Below are 22507 nucleotides of genomic sequence, written 5' to 3'. Positions count from 1 at the left end.
ATTTTAGCTCTAAAGTCCACTGAAACTAGAAATGAGCCATATAATTAATGTGATATGGACTACTGAAAATTAATGACTTCCTTCTTAAAAAGTCTCAAAACTCAGGACAATTTTTAATTCAAATACAGACAAATCTCTGAAGTACAGAAAACTGTATTTAGCATTATTCTGCATTGAAATACTGAAATACACATTGTGTATTAAAAACACGAAGTGGGGGTGCCTGGGTAGCTCAGTGGGTTAAAGCCTCTGCTTTCCTTCAGCTCAGGTCATGATCCCAGGGTCCTGGGATAGAGCCCCACATCGGGCTCTCTGCTCAGCAGGGAGCCTGCTTCCTCCTCTCTCTGCCTACTTGTGATCTGTCAAATAAACAAATAAAATCTAAAAAAAAAAAATGAATTGATAAAAAAAATTTTTTTTAAAGATTTTATTTATTTATTTGTCAGAGAGAGAGCGAGCGAGAGCGAGCACAGGCAGACAGAGTGGAAGGCAGAGTCAGAGGGAGAAGCAGGCTCCCTGCAGAGCAAGGAGCCCGATGTGGGACTCGATCCCAGGACGCTGGGATCATGACCTGAGCCGAAGGCAGCTGCTTAACCGACTGAGCCACCCAGGCGTCCCAATAAAAAAAATTTAAAAAAACACAAAATGGGTCATGAATACATGGAGCATATGCTAACTACACAAAAAACATTTACAAAAAACCACAGAGAAACTAATACTTTAAAGGCATATAATCTCCTAGAAATCTAAAGTATTTTAACCATCACTCAAAGTTAAAAAATCAAATTAGTATTTGAGGACAACTTTCAGGGCAGTTACTAACCAGGACTTTGAATAAGTTAGTTAACTTACCTGGTCTGTAGCTCCTCCTACGCATATTATTACCAGGGTTGACTAGAACAATGGCATTTATTTCTTGCTCCACTAAGATGTCTTAATACTACTGCAAGGTAGGCTCCATTTTTCCCTGAGTAAATATGATTTATACTGGTTCCATAGAATTTAGAAAGTGGCATTTTCCAATCTTTTGGAAAAAAAATTAAGAGCCAAAGGATATCTGCTAAGTACCCTCTGGTCTCCAAATTCTGAAACAAATATTGTTTATTTCATCTGACTATTTAGATAAATATGCAACATTTACATGATCAAAAATAATATTTAAGTTCCCACATATATCTGAATTTTTTCAGGGGCCTGTCACTTTACAAATTTTACCAGTTATGTAAACCCTATTTTTCTAAGGAATATCATTAAAGAGTTATTCTTGAATAGCTCAAAAACTTACATCAGTGATGACATAAACCTGTCGATAAAAGTGGCTACCTACAGAAGTCCATCTCCATGAAGTGTAGAAGACACCTCTCCTAATCTGACACACATAGGTTTTAAAAAGCTCCATAGCTCTTCGCTTTCTCCAGAGAACTCTTAATTTAAAAGATTAAAAAGAAATAGTGTAATACTTTGCTATTTTTATGTTAACAGTCCTATATAGGGAATAGAGGCGGCACAGGAGAGCAGTTGCTGAAAAGTTTGCCTTTCTGATGCAAATCACAGATCCAACACTTAATAGATACATAACCACCAGTAACTTCTTTGTGTATCAAGTTTTTACAAAATAGGAATAATAACAACACCTACTTCAAGGAGGTGTTGTGTGGATAAAATGAGTTAATATATAAATAATGCTTACAACAGGGCCCAGCCCACAGTAAATGTCATATAAGCATTTGTTGTAACCATAATGTTATTGATATTATTTATTTATAATAGTATCACATAAATATTTGATCTTGCTACTCTGTAAGTGTGGTCCTTATATAGAATAAGGTTCAAGACCGTCATCATGATCATCATCATCACCTTGAACTTGTTAGAAACTCAAAATCTTGGGTCCTAGGTCAGTTCTACTGAATCAGGATCTGCATTCCCAAGTGCTTTAGATTTTGAGAAACATGTGACACAAAACACATATACATAAATATGGTGACATATGTTATATAGTACTTCCTAAACTCTCAATTTCTACTGGATTCTTGCTTTCCTTTCTTCTATAAAACAAATTTCTCTGTTAACTGGAAGGAATCCTTTTACTTTATAAGTAGAGGAGTTTGTAAAGCAGCTAACATCTATTATCTGTATACTTAATGTAAGTTTGAATAGATACTGCTCTCTCTCACAATACATAACAACCTTAAAATTTTTGTATTTCAAAAGCAAACTGTACTAAGCTTAGGAGCATTAATCTTAAATGCTGGTATCTTAAACTTTGTTGGTATTTTTAAACTTTCCAAGAATTCACTAACGTCAAAAGATTCCTCAATGATATAAAATTCACTGCCTTCCTGATATTTTCTAGTCTGATAGTATTGTTTCTCACTATTTTCACTAACATTCAGGAAAAAAAGGTGGCAGTCTCAATCGGAGGAATCATAACAGTATCATGGAAAAAACAGTAAGATAGCTACTACAGGGTAAACTTGTTTCTCGACTGCTGTCAGAACATTCTTCTGTAAATAATTTTACTAACATATATATAATACTTAGTAATGTAAATTTAAACATTTTATAAAGAGCACACTACCTGTAATTTCAACTTAAAATTCATTCCTAGTGGCAGAATTTCCCCACTCACTTTGAAGTGTCCAAAATGAAGCTCTTAATTCAAAAGAATACATAAAAATCTTTCTTCAAACTGTCAATTCAAATATATAACGATTCCTTCCAACAAGCAAAGGAGGGTGCTAGCCACTATGGGGGATAGAGGAGCTTAATACTAGCATTCATAGGACCTTAATACAAAGTAGAATACAATGAATAGCAGTAGAGAATCAGGAGGCTCAAAGCAGGGGCACACAGTGGTAAATTAGGAGAATGCATTTTTATAATTCCATACATAAAGAGTATTTGCTACATGTTAAAGCAAGTAAGAAATCATCTAAATTTAGCATCATTTAAAAAAAATGTGTCCTCAGTTAATATAAAAAAAAAAGAGTTAGAAAAATCAGGATTTCTCTGAGTACAAAGTAGTGCCATGAAAACCAGTAAAGCTTTTTACCTAATGGCTGGAAACGAAAACTGAAAGAAAGCAGAATACCACAGAAGGACATGAATTATCTATCACTTGTAAAGTATTACATTCACAATGGTTAAGACAAAAGATATACATTAAAAACCCTTATAGCACTAGTACCATAATTAAACTCTGGACAAAGATACTGACAGAATAAGTAGTAAAACATATACAAAGCATGGCAATATGGTAATTAGTCTTTTTGTTCTCTTCAATAACATGGGGAAAGAAAACCCCCCTAGTTCCACAGGATCACACAATCTGGCTCCCACCAGACAGACAAACTCATCTCAAAAAATGAGAGATAGAGACCCCAAAATCTTCACTGTGCTTTTAAATGGTGAAATATACTCTACTTTAACAGGGTTTGGATTCAGCAATTAACTGGGTAGGTAGAAGCACATTTGGAAGACAAAACAGAATCTGGCAGCTGGTGAATATAATGCATGGTTTCCATCTGACTGCTAGTATTCTCAGGGATTCATTTCCATAGACAATTATTGAGCGTCAACTATATGAAGGAGCAGGAGGCAAAACCAAGAATAAGACAGGCTCTAGGTTGGTCACTTGCTTTTTTGATAAACATTAAGAGAACACCACTAGAAAATATAACAGAAAGCAAGACAGAAAGGGGTATCTGCCTTCACAGTGCTTCATCTACACAACAATTTAACTGGGAATAGCGAATATTTAACACATGGGTGAATTTACCAAATTAACACCTTAACCTTGGCTCTCCCCAATACCATTTCTCTTCCAATCCTTTCAAACATTCAATTTCTTAGGCTCCTCCTATCCCGCGGTTGCCATCTTCCTGAATCTCTAATATTCTCTATTCCCTTCATTATCCCCCCAAATCTCTTTCTCTTTGAGGATTCCTCTAATCATATTCCAGTCGCTCTTCCAAATCATATTCTTAAGGGTTTGCACCCCTAGCTCAGACAGAGCTTTCCTCCTGTCATCACCCTAAGTTACTTCAATATTCATTTTAATAGTTGTTTCTTTCAACAACTTAAAAAGTTAGAAAATAAGGACAAGATGGCAAGAGAACAAAAGATATGTAGCAATGAAGCACTTAAGATGGCATGTCTACTAAATCTTTCACTCCATCTTCACTTCAGTCAGTATCTTTTGGAAAACAAAAAACCAATGGCTCCCACCACCCAACAGGATAAAACCCAAATTCCCTATAATGTCTTTCTAAAACCTAATCCAGCCTACTTTACCACTCTCATTCCCCCAAAATTATCTGAAACCTTTTATAGTCCATCTACACTGATCTTCCCTGATTATGCTCATGCTTACCTGCCTTTTTTATTTATGCCATTTTTTGGACTATCTTTTCACTCTGTTCGTATGATGAACCTTTAATAATTCTTTAAGGCTCATCAACAGTGGAGGCTCTTTCTACTTTGCCCTGAATTCCTCAAGCAAAATAATTCTCCTTCAAATCTGATTACCTCACTAAAACTGGAAGATTCTTACTGACAGGCATAGTGTCTTAATTATTTTTTGGTAGATGAAACACAAGAGACTCAGTATCTGTGGGCTTCTGAAATGAATCTGTCTTTGCAAACAATCTTATTCCTGAGTGTTTCTATCAATGTCCTTTTATAATTCACTGCAATTATTATTCTTATATTTTGTACTTAAATGTCATTAAAATAAAAACCACTACACTTATTCACATTTGCCTAGAAAGAAAGGAAAAGAACTAAAAAAGCTTTATTATAAATGCTAAGTCTATTAAGTAATTGGCTTAACAAAACAGTCCAAAGCTTACCAAGAATACAAACTTCATTTCCACATGCAATTAGTACCCTCATAGAAACACTTTAATTTACTGGTGAATAAACATAACATTTAAAATCCTGGCTCTTCTCTTTCTCCTTTCAAAAATGGGGAGAAAAATCAATGTACTAAAGAAAAGTTTATATAGAGACATCATTTTCAGCAAATGAAACCCTATATACAAAAAATAAATAATAAGGTGTTATAAAAGATTTTCCAGTTTACCACACACACAAAAAACTCCAAAAAACCTCAAACGAGAAAGCCATTTAAAATTTCAAACTATTCTTCAAAGCTTCAGTTTCTCTACCTGTAAAACAAAGTGCTTACAACTGATCAGATTACTAGGCACAGATTCAAGTGCTTAAGTTCCCCAAAGGCAGGGACTTTTCATATAATGCAAATGCTTATTATTAGACCACTGCTTGGTACATAAGAGGTCCTTAATAGGGAGTTTTCTAAATGAATGAAAAAAGTCAGCAGGATCAAGCTCCCTTATTCTGCCTTCCATCCAAAGTAAGAGAATATTTGAAGAACAGGATATATGGATATAAAGACTTCATTTTTTTTCATTGTGTGGATATAAATCCACTTATTCAACAGTCTATTAGTGAACATTTATATAGTTTTCAGCCTTTTTTAAGCATTTAAACAATACTACAGTAAATATTAGTACAAATACTTTTTATACACATATTTAAATGTATCTATAGAATGGATTCTTTTTTTTTAATCTTTCAAGTTTTTACTTAAATTCCAGTTATTTAACACATATAGTGTAGTATTAGTTTCAGTTGAATTTAGTGATTCATCACTTACATATCACACTTACAAATAACATAATTCATCACTTACATATAAAAGAAATACTTTTAAAAATCACTGAAATCAATGTTCTTTTTATTAAGAAGAAGCTGTTTCTGGTACAGCTAAAGTCAGCATCGTTTTTGCTCAAACTTTCAAAGTACAAAAATTAGCTCATTTATGAGGCTACCATAGTATTATTCAATTACTAAAGAGAAATAATTTGGGTGAGAAAAGAAAATTAAGCATAAGGTGAATCTAAGAAACCTATTAAGCATCACAAAATTGGAATAAAGTTCTTTCCATATTAAAACCAAAGAAAGTTTCTCTCCCGATTTTAAGAAACAATTAAAAATAGAAATGTTTTTATGCTAAATACGTTTTATGGCCCAGAAAAGGACAACAGTAAACTTTAAAACTATTAATATTACTAAGTCTTAAAAAAATAAAATTTTCAGAATACATAATCATTATATAACTTTAAAGCCCATTTAGGATAACAAAATCAATCCCAATTATAAATTAGTAATTTGAAGTCCAGAGAAGTCTAGTAATTTGTTCATGACTGTTAGTAGCAGAATTAAGCCTAAAGCCCAGTTTTTCCTACTTTCTACCCAGTACTTTTTCCACTACAGCTACTTCTAAATTTTTTCATATTATTAAACATGAAGTGTTCAACAGTGGATACAAGAAGCAAAAGCAAGTCTTCAGTTACTTCACTATGAGCTTAAACACTTTCCGTCAAGTTTAAATCCCAAACAGGTATCTTTTAAAAGATGACTCCAAAAAAATCAACAAGACCCTTAAATATCTTACAATTTTGTCAGTTACACCTCAATAAAGCCAAAGGGTGGGAGATGGTTCCACCCTTACCTAACCCTACCCACAAGTAACAGAATTGATTAGCACTATGTTTAATTTTAAAATTGTCTTTAGCCATTAAACATGGTTACAAAAACCACAACTCTGCTAAAGAAATGTTGACATCATTTTATAACTTAAAGTTAGAGCTTGATCCGGTCATTTTTCAATTTCCACTGCAATCCTTAAATCTACCTAAAATGTTTTAAATCCTCAGGATTAAATTCCTTGTTTCTCTTTTCTGTGTAACTTCATCTATAGCTCATGATTCCCAAATTTACATTTCCACTTCAAATTTCTCAGAGAACTAGATTTGCATACTCAATTTCACTGGCAGCTTAAAATCAACCTGTTCAAAGGGAGTTCCTTTCTCTACCTCATCCGTATATTAAGAAAATGGAAAACACCCTGTTGCCCAAGAACCAAACCTAGTCCTCTTGAATTCTTTCCTCTTCCTCATTCCCTACAACCAATCTATTAAGAAGTAACAATCTTTCTACATTCAAAGTATCCTGAATCTGTAATCTTCTATCCCCACTCTCACTACACTGGTATAAATCACCACTACTGCTCACTCACCTCAATTACTGGATTATTCCTTCTTACTCCCCTCACTTCAACTCTTGGGCCCCCTAATTTATGCATCACACAACAACCCAAGTAATATTTTAAAAATCTGTATCAGATCATGTCACTGTCTTATTTAAAATTCTTGAATGGCTTCCTAATGTACATGTAATTAAGTATGAAGCCCTTATACCAGGGCTTCAATGCCTCTCTTTCCAAACCTCATCTTGGTCCCATTTTTCCCCACTGACAATACTTAATTCCCCATTCACAACAGGCTTTGTTTTCAATTTCTCTATTCCAGAGATTGGCAAAGGATGGTCTGCTGTCTTTTTAAAATAAAGTTGTACTGGAAAACCGCCATATTCATTCATTACAAATAGTCCATTGCTCCTCTGGTGCTAAAAGAGGAGAGTGTTGAGGAACTACCAACAGAATCTATGGCTCAGGAAACTAAAAATACTGACTATCTGGTCCTGCAAAGAAAAAACATTCTACAGCCATCCCCTTTGCCTGGAACACTCCTCATGAGCACCTTCTCACTTTTCAAGTTCCCTCTTACTCAAAGAGTCATTTCTTGAATATACAGTTTTCCTCTATCACTGTATCCTGTTTTCTTCAACATGTTTTATAACTAAACATTTGTTTACTCACTTAACTGTTCTATGACTGCAGGGATCAAATGCATTCCAACATATTTTTTATACCTAAGTCAGAGGCTGGCAAATAACATACTTCTGGATGTTGACTTACGTAATAAGAAGTCTTACATGGGTACTTTTGAGGCTTTGACAAAATGATCTATAATTTAAAAATCCTTAAAACTGGAAAGAACTTTTTCTCCAGTAAAACCATGCTTTTAAAGTTATTTAGAAACAAAAGTTAAAGATAACCCTGTCAATTCTGAAATGTTTTCATATTTACCAAAATGAGATTTTTTTTTCTTATGGAAAGGCACAAAGGCCATATAATACTCCAAGTTTTGCGTTGTGGTTTAGAGAAATTCACTGAATTCCTCTGGATCTCAGTTTCCTCAAAGGGAACATTCTTCTAGAGATCAGAAGAATATACTACCAAGTTAAAAGAAAAGCATTTAGCTTTTCTATGGCTGCTTCAATTTTGTGAACTTACTTCTAAAGCCAACAATTAGCTACCCTAATCTCAGTAAAGTTCCTCCATTCATCCACCCTGATAGTTTGTGCCACGCTGTTTTATCAAAGATGCTGCTCAGATATTTACTCTTCTCATCTTGCAACCAGGATATCAGCAACAAACTCTGAGTAAAAATTATATTTATTTGAATCTTTCAACATGAAAAAATAGGTCCTGGCTGCCTATATACCACAGCACTAAAATGTTCACTTCAGTAGAAAGTAACTTTGCTTTAAAAAAAAAAAAAAAAAGTATTATTGCTTACGTAGTTGCAAAGTGCTAAAAGCATAATGAACAAAGAAAACCAACAAAGAAACAAAATACCCCACCTGACTAGACCACACATAAGGTTTTCAGAACCACAAAAAGGAATACATTCTGGGAGACTGAATACGGTTCCTTTCATACCAAAGACCCTGAACCTGAACCAATTTCTCACCTTCTAGTCAGAAAGTGCACCGCATAAACAGGTAATATCAATTTTTATGCAAACTGTGCTTCTGCACATTTGGTAGGAAAAAAAGACACTTCCTACATCAGAGCACATTTAGGCTATTACATAATGGCTCTGCCTATCAGTTAACAAACTTCTTTGTCCCATTCATATAGTAGTACTGTATTTGTATGGTTACTAAATGTTTTCATAAGACTAAGAATGAAATAAGATCTATGAAGAACACAAAAATAAAAGCAGAGGTTAAAAGATTTAATTCAACTGAAATAATAAAATTAATCATTAGATACACTGGTATTGGTATATTGGTATTGGTATATTTCCTGGCCAGAAATTGACTAGTTTAAACTGGTCAAATGTTTTGTGAAAGAAACAAAAAATTAAAAAACTTTTTCAGATGCTGGTGATGTATGACTAATGCCTATGCAACAGAAATAAAAAGAATTTAGTGTATACAATTTCTTTAGCACAATTAACTTGAATATATGTTCTCTGGAACATATTATAGGGAACTGCCTATATTTTGAAATAATAACAGCTAACCTGAGATATGGGATCACTTTAAGCAACTCACAAGTATGCCGAAGCTTTTACAGTTATAGAATTATTGGTCACATGACTTCAATTTCTACCTAACCATATTTCGGAGTCCAAAAAAATCACTTATACACTGACTTCCCACTCTGGTCTCCTCTCTTCTCCTCACTTTTTGGGTTAGCCAGCTCTCAATACAGCATGTAACTACAGATGTTTTTTATGCATCTATGCCCAAGCTGCAAAGCAAATTCTTCAAAACAAACAAAAAAGACAAATCACACATTCAGGCCAACTCCTATTGGGCTATCTTTTTCCTCACTTGCCAATTCCTTAGTATATTCCCAAGAAGGGCTACTCCAAGTCTCTTCATCTCATCTTCAGAAGATGCATGGCTTAATTATTAGATTTGTAATAGTTTCAGAACTAAAGAATCTCAGGAGATATTACTACTAGCTCTTTCGTTTTAATTATAAATAAAGCAAGAACTAGAATTAAAGGACTACAGCTTTACAAACACTGAGCCAATTTACTCAAAGCCTCTCCTACACCCTCAGTTTCATTGAGTTTATTGCATCTTGATCCATTCATTATGCCTCAGGAGTAGATCTACAGAGGAGTCAAGGACTTAGCCTGAAACCACACTGCCTGTACTGTTCCAGCTAGGCTGCTTACTATGTGCATCTCAGCAAATCACTAATTCTCTGTGCCTTGGTTTCTCCACTTACAGAGAGAACAGTCATATCCTGCTCATTAGGTTGTGACCACTAACAGAGGTAAAAGCACTGGAACTGAACCTAGCACATACAAATGCTAAATAAGAGTAAGTTATGACCACTACCACCATTCAATATGGGACTGCTGCTAAAACCTTTGCTTCTCTGTTCTCAAATCCGTACTCTCTCCATAACCAAGAACTCAGCTGCTTCAATCATCTCCCCTTCAAGAGCTTTAAGCAAAACTCTTGCACTCTACATTTCTTCTTCCTTTTGATGCCACGTTTCTTTATTTAGTCATATTCATTTCCCACACCTACGTACCATAACTCGCTTTTGAAAATTCGTCCTCTCGCTCTAGGATTTTTTTCTCTGAAATCCAATACTTCTTCCTCGGAGTACATGCTACCAAACATCCAATCTTCATCTTAAGTTTAAGTTTCTGCTCAAGCTCAAAATCTATCTCTAAACACATGGTATTTCTAGCTGAGCATTTTATGATGATCTCACACTCAATTTCCCTCATATAAAATAATATCTAAGGTATCTTCCAACTATAAAAATATTCAATCTTACCTAAAACCATATCTCTCACACCCTCTATCCAATCATGTCTAGCCTATTACTTTACTCAAAATTTCCAGCAAACATCCAGCAAACACCCAATTCTACATTTATACCATTTTCATCTTAATCTTCTTAAAATATTCTGTCACATTATCTTCCACTTAAAAACCTCCAATAAACCTCCACTGTTAAGCCCAAATTCCTTAGCTTGGCATTCAAGTTTTTCCTCCAATCTCTTCCCAAACCACTATATTAGAATGCACTAATCCCCATAAATTCTTATATACCTCAATCAAACTCCATTTACCACCTAAGTGAATCCAACTTATTTCTGTATAATCACATGACATCTGCCATCCTGGAATGCCTTCCACACTATTCACTTATATCCCAAATGTCTCATGGCTTGGTTCAATTTGATACTTTCCCATTTAATCTTACAGCCCCAGATAATTTCTCCCTCATTTGAATTCCTAAGCCATTTATTGCCTACTGATTCCATTTGCCACTTAATTATATAATGCCTCACACTGTTATCTAAATGCCTGCATCATCTCTCAGATCACAGTACAAATAAGGGATACCAAATCTCTTTGTACCCACTGTATATTCCTAGAAAGCTGTGCACAGTAGGCACTAAAGAAACTGTTGGTTGCATAAAGAACATAATCACCTTGCTTCATGAGATACTAGGTACCTCCTCATGTAATCCCATGTAAGAGAAAGAAATTATGGAAGGAATAGTAGAAATAGAAAGTAACTATTTTATAACCACCACAGTAATAATGATTCATGCAAGAATCATCAATGGGTGCTAGAACCATCACATAAAAGATTCTTGGGGAAAAGGATATTTATACAGTCTCAAAATATATCTGAACAAATTACTTATGAATTACAAAGGGAAAAAAGGTACCTTCACAGTGGAGAAATCTGGCGGACACCAAGTGATCAAAGTTAACATCACCAATAATGGGATAAACTGACATCATGTGCCTCCTGATGTGATGCACTGAGGACACAACATCACTTATGTATTATTCCTGCCAAAAATGCATAACCTGAAACTAGTCATCAGGAAACAATCAGACAAACCAAAAACCGAGGGACAATCTACAAAACTGACCCATACTCTTGAAAAATGTCAATGTGCTGAAAGACAAGAAGCTCTGGAGCTGAGTGTGTGATCCTGGATTGGATCCTGGATCAGAAAACAAACTGCTATAGAGGACATCACTGTTACACAGGACAACTGATGAATCTGAATATGGACTATATTAGATAACAGTATTATATTAATGTTAAACTGCCTGATTTCAAACATTAGTCTTCAGTTAAGTGAGATTTCCTTGTTTTTAGGAGAAACATCCCAAAGCATTTGAGGGTAAATGAATTTAAAATTTATTCTCTGATTCTTCAGCAATAATAGTAATATCAATAATAGTAATAATAACAAGTATCAATAGAAAGATTAGCAAAAATGTGGCAAAATGTTAACTGGTGAATCTACAATACAAGAGATCATTGTACTATTTGGTACAACTTTTCCCATTTTTTGGTTTCTAAATTTTTAAAAAATGAACCCTAATACCACACAAAAACTTTGAGAAGTTTTTATTTACCTGTGGTAATTTTCTACTTTATCTGACAATCTTAAAGCAAGACATACTTGCAATAGAAGAATTTGTTCTACATAATTATTTTAAAAAGTAAAAATATCTTTTTAGCACCAAAGAAATATTTATAATTTTAATAGCCCAACACTAATTTACTTTAAAAAACAATTCACATTTACTATAAAACTCAGCTAAAATAATGTCAATTTCAACTGGTGTAAAGTCTTAGACAGTATTTTTTTAAACAATGTTGTTTTATTACACAGAGAAAGTAGAGAAAGATAAAATGGACTGACTGGTTAAGCATTTTAAGGAAAAAATAATGATCTCTAATTCATACATTAATAAACAAGTATTCGTAAACTAATGAAAGTCTGTTTCCTTAATTATGATTACAGAGAATGTATTTATTGTAAATCACAAACTTCACCTTCCCTCAATGATCAAAAATTGTGATTTAGCTGATCATAAGTTTTGAGTGAGGTTTTATACTACATTATAATACAACTATTAATTGATTACTATATATTTCTATAGGCTTCCTGGAGCCCTTAAAACTAGTATTTCTAGTCAAAGTACAATATAGTATATAAAGGATTTTCTAGATTCCATATAATTAGCAATAGTCCTTTTAAAGTTGGATACCTTATTTATGAGATGTTCGGTAACAACTTCTCTTAGTCCAGTGTAGAGCTTTTCTCCATGTTTATGCAAAACCATTGTATAAGCATTTCTATAGAGCTCCTCAAAACTAAGACCACTGTTATTCTTACGCTGGATTTCTTGAATTGCATTTTTCAGAAGGTCCCAAATGCTGTTTACATATTTTTCATCCATGGTCATCTGTAATATCCAAAAGAGAAAAAGAGACAAAAAGAAACACCAATGGTTGAAAATCTGTGTTTGTCCATATAGTAATTATCTTATTATACGCCTAAGATTATAAATCTGTATGACTTATAAGACTTCTTGTTTTAACAATAATAAAGGGGTACATTTAAGATTTTTTAGAGATGACAGAGCAATTTTTTAAAAATACTTTGACCGCCTTCCTTTCTTATATGCATTAAACCCCTCCAATTTAAATGAAATCATAATCCCTGATGTTAATACTTGCTTTATTTAGCCAAAAGTGTAAAGCACACTTTTCCTTAGTTTATTTAGTAGAACACAAGCTCAGAGAGCTACTGAGACAGAAAGAGTTCCATGATTTTAAAAATAATACAGGGGGTGCCTGGGTGTCTCACTTCATTAAGCTTCAGACTCTTGGTTTGGGCTCAGGTCATGATCGCAGGATAGTGAGATAGAGCCCCACAATGGGCTCCACATTCAGCGCAGTCTTAAGTTTCTCTCTCCTGCTCCCTCTGCTCCCTCTGCCCTCTCCTGGTCCTCCCTGCATGCACTCTTTTTAAAACAAATAAATCTTAGGGAAAAAAAAAATTGAGGACATGAACACTATCTTCTTCTCCTGAAGATTTACAGAGCTCCTTAGCAAATTAAAGATTGGAAGAAGAACTGCAGTTAAAAACAAAACAAACAATCCTCCCGCAAACACTTTCTGTTTAACCTAGCATTCTTATTTTCTTCCTTTCCCAGGAAGAAATATACCTATGAATCACTTTCCCCTCTCCAGACCAAAATACTTGCTATTCTAAACCCCATCTACCCACCTACTCTTCACATGCACCACGTGTAAATCAAAGTAAATGAATAACATATATACGCCAATATTCAACATGTCTCAGTTTAAATTCATTATCACTAACCACCAAGTAGGCCCTGGGTGCAACCACATAATCCTACATTCTAGACTACTGACTATCTTCCTAGATGATTTTACACCATTTCCTCCAAACTCACTCTCGGATAATGACCTGCTTCCTGTTCCATTGAGAAAACAGAAACGACCTGAAGACATACTGTACAAACCCCAACCATATCCAGCAATCCATATGATTATGTATCAATATTACTACTCTACTGTTCTTGAGCTCAAAGTACAAAGTTATTATACTCAAATTATAAACAGGGACCATAAACATAGGCATCATCGAGGACTTACTAGAAATGCAGAATTTCAGGCTCCACCCCATGCCTACAGAACTATAATCTGCATTGTGACCCCAAGTGATACCTATACAGAATGAAGTTTAGTTCCATCCCAACTCATCTTTTCAAGGACCTCCCTTTATCAATCTCCCTTCTTAGCATCATCAGATTCTTTCCTCTCCGCTAGACAATTTCTATACACATTCAAAATCATCAATTTCCCATCTTAAAAACAAATGCTCACAAACCCACCATTTCTCCAGTACCATCCAAGCCCGTGTTTTCCATTTACAGCAAAATCACAAGACTTGAGACATTTCTACATTCACTGTCTCCAAGTCTCATTTTTCTCATTATATCTTGAATCTATTCCAGTAAGTCTTTCATCTCTACTATTTCAATGAAATTACCCAAGGAGGTCACCAGTGACTTCCATCCTGCAAAATCTAAATGGCTAGAGTCTTAGTTCTCATCATTCTTGACCTATCTGGCAGCAACTGAAAGAGCTGATCACTCCTACTCCTCACTTGCCTTCCAAGCACTACAATCTTGTGTTTTTCTTCCCATCCCTCTAGTTTCTATTTGTCAGTCTGCTTACTAGTTCTTTCCCTCCCAGCAGCCTCCAAACTTGAACTTCTTTGTCTAGCCACAACTCAGTTTTCAGGTGAAGCTCATTTCATCTATGCTCATGGCTTAAGTTAACATCAATATTTATATATTGTGTTTGGCCCTCTCCCCTTGATACCAGAGTCCTATATTCAGCCATGTTTTTAACTGAATATCTACTAGCATCTCAAACTTACAGAAATCCTAATCCTTGCCCTTAATTCTGCTTTCCCAGCAGTCTTCTCTGACAAGCGAATGTCCACTCTATCCTTCCAGTTGCTAAGGCCAAAAAAAAAGCTTGTAATCCCTCAACTTGATTCTAATCCAATAGGAAATTCTTTTGTCTCTACATCCAAAATGTACCTAGAATCTAACTCCTACTCACCCTTTCCACTACTACTAGCCTTGTCCAAAACACCATCATCTCCCAAGGTATTCCAAAAGCTCCCTAACTGGTCTGCTCCTAACCCACTATCAAAGAGCAACCAGTGACCTTCTAAAAACATAAATCATGTCACTCTTTTGCTCACAACCCTCAAGTGACTTTTCATCTCTCTTGAAGTTAAGTCAAAGTACTTATACAAACTACAGAACATTATTTGGATCTGATAATCTGACTTCATCTATCCTTCCTCCTTGCTCCCTGCTCTAGCCACAGCAGACTCTCTTTGCCATTCTTTGGAATATGTCAAACAGATTTTTGCTTCAAGATGTTTGTATTTGCTACTCTCTCTCTCTAATGTTCTTCCCTCAGGTATCTGCATGGCTCATTCACTTTATCAACCTCAAAATTCTTGTTCAACCATCACCATAAAATGAAGCTTTAGGGGCGCCTGGGTGGCTCAGTGGGTTAAGCCGCTGCCTTCAGCTCAGGTCATGATCTCAGGGTCCTGGGATCGAGTCCCGCATCGGGTTCTCTGCTCAGCAGGGAGCCTGCTTCCCCCTCTCTCTCTCTCTACCTGCCTCTCCATCTACTTGTGATCTCTCTCTGTCAAATAAATAAATAAAATCTTTAAAAAAAAAATGAAGCTTTAATTTCATACTCCATTTAAAATAGCAGTCTCCTCTTACTAGTCACCCCCAAATTCCAACTCCACAGTCATTTTTTTTTCCTTATTTCTTTTCCCACCTCCCTCCTCCCATTCAATGTCCACTGCATGAAGGCAGCAATTTTTTTCACTGAGGAATCCCTCAGCCACTGAAGTAATACATGGCATACAACAAACATTCATATTTGCTGATGAAATGATGTCCTGCTAATCTTTGACTAAGTAGCTGTTATTATACCATGTACTGCACTCACAACCTGGGAAACATGGCAACAATTATTCATCAGCTTCACACCTATTTCTGACTTGGATGGACAGAAATTACTGAGTGGAATCCTCTCTGAAGAGGTTAAGAAGAAACTTTTGGAGGTGCTAAATATGTTTATTGCATAGATCATGGTGATGGCTTCACACTCTCTTCCAACTTACATTCGTTAAATATGTATGGTTTTTTGCATGTCAGTCACACCTCAATAAAGTCATTAATGGGGGGAAAAAAAAACCACACTCCCTCCAAGCTATGTTCAATGGGTATGAATGTGAAAGAGTAAGTAATTTAGATAACCCCAAAATAGTTCTTTCAGTTACTCTAGCAGTAAAATATCAGTTCAACCCTCAATCATCGAGGATTCTTAAGCAAACGACTCCAACAGAACCTTATTATTCTAATCTTTTCTGAAGTGCTTAAAAGGAATTCTGTAAAACAAAACAAAACAAACAAACAAACAAAAAAAACCAACCTTTTTATTACTTTAATCTTATTCAAATCCCAGGTCTAGTAAATACTATTTTGAAAAGGCCTTAAGAGAATTTACCACTAGATCGAAACTACTCTTTTTTAATCAGATATCCTGATACACAGAATGCCATCCTTATAAAATAGTTTAATAAGATGTAGTTGTTCATAACTTTTCACAATAAAAGATACAAGTCCATATGACAATCATGGCCTCAAGTACTCTATACACTGAGGTTATAAAAAAGCAGACTAAGACACCATCTCTAAACATTAAATAATGAACACATAAAGCAGAACATTCAGAAAAATTCCAGAGGAAGACCAAAGTTAATGTTGACTCTAAACTCCAGAGGTAACCATACTGCGAATAGCTGAGCAAAACTGCAAATGATCTTTTCAGGCTCTGTATGATAAGACCCCATGAAAGCTAGAAAATGTACAAAAAGGTCGCTATCTGTAACAAATTACTAAATTTTCTATTAGAAATTAAAGAACTTAAAACACATAAACCAAGAGACTTTGAATATTGTAGAAATGCCCTTACATTATAATAAATCATTTCTCACATATATAAACCAAGAGTTGTTTTATAATCCAAGATTTCTACATAGTACTTTCCTCAGTATTCATGCTTTATAGACAGAGCAGAGATGGAGTCACAGGTCAACAATGTTTAGGTATAAAAATTTTCAAGTAAATGAAAAAATGGACCCAGAGACATTAAACTACTGACTCCAAATCTCAGAGATTAGAAGTTATATATCCCCAGATCTAGTCCAATCCTCTGGACTCATGTTACATTTCACTGTGCTAATCCAGGATACCATATCACAGCATGACTGATTATCCTGGTAAACACAGTGTGGTATATCAGTAAAGAACATAAGTTCTGCTGTCCAAAAGGCCTGGGTTGGTATCATGGCTTTGCTAAATTAACAGGCCATGTGACCTTGGGCAAGTTACTTTACTCTTCAAAATCTATTATTTCCTTGCTTATAAAGTAGGTTTAACAACAGTATCTACCTCAGGCACTACCCGGAAGATTAAATAACAATGTCAGTAGAATTTAACCCAGCTCAGGGTACAGCACAATCCCTCACAGTTGACTAAATAAAATGTCCAATAATAGAATCTCCAAACTGCCAACTATGGGCATCAACTGTCAGAAAAAAAATAATAAAATAACTTTTCAAGCTTAATAAACAAACAGATAGGAACTAAAACAAAAGTACCTGAAAAGTACAAGTATGCATACAAGTCTGTATAATGTAGCCTTCTTTTGGAAACACTATTCCCTACTTTCTATCTCCTATTTTTCGGTGTCATTTAAAACATTTTATTCCCCAGAGCTCTGTCCTGACTCTTTTCACTCCACTCTGGGCTACTATGCATTGCCATCCATTATCATGGTTACAATGACTACCCTCACATAGAAAATTCTAAAATTTACAAGACACCAGATTAGTAAGGGATTCTGGAGCCTCCTGAAACTGTACACAAAATTTTACAAATTTAATGTGCGTATTTCTTTTTCCTGGATGATGAGTCCTGAGCTCTTATCACATTTCCAATGAATTTTGGTCCACATCTCAAAGAATAAACTACTATCTTATATATTAATTGCTCCCAAATCTCTACTACCAGCCCAGACAGTCCTCCAAAGTCTAAAACTACCATATTCAACTGCCTGCTGGACATCTCAAGCCAAATGTTCTAGACATAGATCAAACTTATCAGATCCAAATCCCTGTTAACTGAACCCCAAACACACACATATCTTCCTTTTGTATTCTTTAATTCACAAGCCACTTAGTTATAAATGCTAAAAGCCAAGGCTTAACTTTTCTTCTCTCATCCTCTTTCATTCAATCATGAAGTGCAGCCAACAGAGGACCCCAGATTATTTCTCAAGTATGTTCCCATTCTTTCATCCTGCATACTATTCTAAAACCTGCACCTAGATCACCATGTCAGCCTTCCAACTATTATAAACTCGAATAACCTCTTAGAATCTACCTTCTTCAGAATCACCATTTAAAAAATAAACCTGTTCAAAACCTAACTCTCATTAACTACAGAGGTGGAAGGATGTACTTTAAAACTATTCAAAATCTAGTCTATGTCTACTTCTCTAACTTCACTACTTTCACTCATCACTACCTATCTTACATTTATTCCTTAACAACATTAAATCAATAGTTATTCTAATCCAATGACACAACTCCACCTCATTCACCACCCTCCCTTTTCTTAAAGGCCCCCTCCTCTGCCTCTTCTTTATCCAATTCTTTATATAGCCTCTGAACACAGCTCATATATGTATATCACATATGTATCTTCCTTCCCTGACCACCTCAAGCAAAATGGACTCCCTCCTCAGAGCTTTCCTAACACTCAGGTCGTATCTATCCTACGCTTCATACTGATTCATAAACAGCTCTGCATCTTTTTCCTCCACTAGACTAAGAGATACTAAAAGGGCTATGCATTTTTCTTTAATGTCACTTAGATGGCCATAAACAAATGTCCGGTGAATGAATATTGCTTTACCTATATTATACTAATGCAAGTTTGAACATTTAAATTAGTAAGCACAAAGATACGGAAAAAAAATTTAATGTAATTAAATTTAAGCAATTAATAAACAATTAATGTAATTCTAAAATAATAAAATGTCCTTTTCAAATAAAATATAGTAATGTACAAGCAACAAACTCTTAAATTTCATTTATCAAGCAGTGTTTTCAGATTCTCCTATGCATTTAACTGCTTAGTCACTGATTTTATTAATAAATTGTTAACTAGGAGAAAAATCATATCCAGAAAAGGCCCCCCAGGACAGGATCCATAAACTACAATCTTTCCCTAACTCAAGCAAGTCTAAAAACAATATGTGAAAGGAAATGGACTTTAAGTGCAGATTCTTACATATGCATGCCTTGGTCTTGGCATCAAATGAACATGTCAGTAATAATGGCAGAATAATTATGTTACTGATGAACTTTAAATTCTCACTCATCTTGGTAAGGAATACAACATTAATGATCAATGAAAGTTAAAAGGGCTAAATGAACTCTAATGTCATCAATATGTTAACCATAAAAACATCAGTCCATACCTCACTCAGAGTCACAAAACTTAAAAGCCTTGAGACTGTGTATTTTTTAAAATAGAGTTAAAACGTACTTTAAAATAATATTCTAAATTATTCAAGCAGGATTTTAAACTCATTGATGAAACTGATTTCCTTAGGTTCCATTAATTGCAAAAACACTCAGGAAGAAATTTTGTTAATGATGCAACAAAAGCAATAACATTAAAAAATGCACACACACACAAACGTTTAATGTTGGCAAATTATTAAGCATACACAGTATTCTGCTCCAACAAGTTTAAGTTATAAAGTGATCAGCAGGGAAAGTAAACTCATTCAGCAAGAAAAGAAACAAAAGCTCTTTTAAAGAAAAGGTATAATTAAGCATTAAGTGCTTATGGTTTAATGAGACTTTTAAAAACCAAAACAAAACTTTGATTTTTAAAAATGACCTCCACCCCCTTTTGCCTCTTCTTAATCCAGGATTACAATATCCTCATTAGTAAGTATCAATAACAAAAACAACCCTAACAGTCTGTATTTTTTTTCAAAACATTTTTGATTATTCATCTACATTATTTCAAATTACGTAAAAACCTTCAAAATGCCTAAATCTGGGGGCAACTGGGTGGCTCAGTTGGTTAAGTGGCTGCCTTCAGCTCAGGTCATGATAAGGGTCCTGGGATCTAGTTCCAATTTGGGCTCCCTGCTTAGCGGGAAGCCTGCTTCTCCTTCTGCCTGCTGCATTGACTCTCTCTCTCTGACAAATAAATAAAATCTTAAAAAAAAAAAAGAGTGTGAATTTGGAAGGATATCAGTCTATTATATACTTACACATCTTGTAGGATCTGTAATAAGAGTTGGAGAGGACTACAGCATGAGCCAATTAAAACTAAAACGAAGAGAACTGTATTCTTTACATCCACTATATACAAAGCACAAGAAGTCTTTAGTTCTCTGTGAATAATTTGACAAGAAATTTAGAACAGGGTGGGTGGGGAAAAGGGTGAAAATTTGAAATTCCAGGCAATTCAGAATGACACAGCTAGAAAAAAATAAACAAGGAAAAATGCTTGATCATAATTTTGAGCTTCAGCCTCAAAAAAGTTGCTCTGGTACAAATATCTGAGGAATGGCAGTATTCAAGTCAGATACGACTAAGCCATAAATTATGTAAGGACGCTCCCTCCCAGGTTATATGCACTTCAGAGCAATATAAAGTCTTCCTTTATTTTATTGTATCCTTTATACTACATGGCAAAATGCCTAAGTGACTTTCCAAAAATATGATTTGAACTTGGTCCAGTTATGGTTAATAATAATGATGAATCTTATTTGGTGACCAACAACTACACAATGACTTATAACATCTGCAAGCATCCCATTTATCCAACAGTTAATCTTTAAGCAACCTCAACCATCAAAAATCTAACCAAAGACCCAAGTGTTAAGGGAACAGTACAATGGGATATTCAGACTTCGCACAAGTTATTTAGCTTTCCAGAATTTACTTGCTTCACATGCTTGTGGCAGAAGAAACAGGAGATGATCATGTACTATGTGGCAATTAACAAAGTCTGTGAAAGCATCTGGCACACAGCACTTGTTCTATACATTTGTTTTCTTTACTACACAAAACTGACACAGAGCCTTACTTATTTAATAACTTAACCTGAATGTAAAGTTGAGATTGATGTTTGCTTAATTGGCTTTTCTGTGGTTACAGTGGACATCAGATGGCCACAGAACTGTGCTGCTAAAAGTAATAAAACTGTTGTCAAAGAGCAGAGAGAAAGATTATCAATTAGAAAAGCACAGGAGCCTGGGATAATTCTGTGAATCACAAACTGAATCTGATCAACATTCATTTGGACTCTAATATCATTATGGAACAGTAACATTTATAATGAGAAAGCTGAACTATCAAAAGAAGGTTCAATTATAATCTGCATTTAAGTCCTCAGCATGAGTAGGCTGTTCAAAAATCAATTTGAAACATTTTTTTTTCAAATACCAAAGATCAAACTTTCAGATTAGCCTACTGAAGTCCATGTTAAGACACAACTGACTTGAGTACAATGTATTTCAATGACTTTTGCTTATATGAAAAAAGGTACATGTAACATTTCATGGTCTGATGATAATCACAGTAAAATGCAATTTTAAGTACTGTCACTGAAGCAAGAAGTTTGTCACTGTCCTACTACTGGTGCTGTTTTTGCAAATGAAAAACTAAAGGCCACCAACTGGGCACCCTGAAACACATTTTATCCAGAGATATAATTAGAGACCTTCCCTATTAATAAAATCACTTCTAGTTTATATCTAAGTGCATCTAAATCTCATGTTTCTATCCTACAATCTAAAAATTATTAATTTTAATCAAAAGTGACAATATTTTCTTCTCTTTAGGTAACTTGTTTATTATCATTGTTGTTTTTGAAATGGGTAAACCCTGTTTTTCTAAAACTATGATAATGTGTAAAAAGCTATACAAATTTATCAGGTACCCCCAGTCCACAGGGAGAGGGGGAAAAATGTGATAAAGTATAAATTACCAGTTAGCAAATGTGATATGACAACAAAAGCCCATCGTATAAAATTATTATAAAAATCTGGTATCAAATCTGCTCAAAATTTCTCCAAAACTACCAATTCACACACAAAAAAGAATACACAAAAACATAGCTAATTTCCTACTGCTTCGTACTATTTAACCATCATCACTGAAATAAACCATTTATTTTAAAGAAAATTCCAAATCCAAAACATAGGTAGGTGACTTTTACAACACTACACAAAATGTTTTATGCCACAACAGAACACACCAGCATTCCA

The 22507-nt window shown here is 34.7% G+C and overlaps 1 protein-coding gene across 2 annotated transcripts in view; it reads right to left on the bottom strand.

The window, feature by feature from the left end:
- Positions 1-22507, bottom strand: part of CUL3 (cullin 3) — a 91606-nt gene that overhangs the window by 58151 nt on the left and 10948 nt on the right. Inside the window, exon 2 of one of the 2 annotated variants that reach the window (XM_082690408.1) lies at positions 12778-12975. In XM_082690408.1, coding sequence (XP_082546534.1) covers positions 12778-12975 — 198 coding nt within the window. Of the gene's footprint in view, positions 1-11432; positions 11496-12777; positions 12976-22507 lie in introns of those variants that run through there. The other variant, XM_082690409.1, reaches the window with a different exon arrangement.

The sequence above is a fragment of the Mustela nivalis genome (genome assembly GCF_964662115.1).
Source record: "Mustela nivalis genome assembly, chromosome: 11".
Lineage (NCBI taxonomy): Eukaryota > Metazoa > Chordata > Mammalia > Carnivora > Mustelidae > Mustela > Mustela nivalis.
Note: the sequence above shows the minus strand (reverse complement) of the source record. Positions and strands in the feature narration are given on the sequence as shown.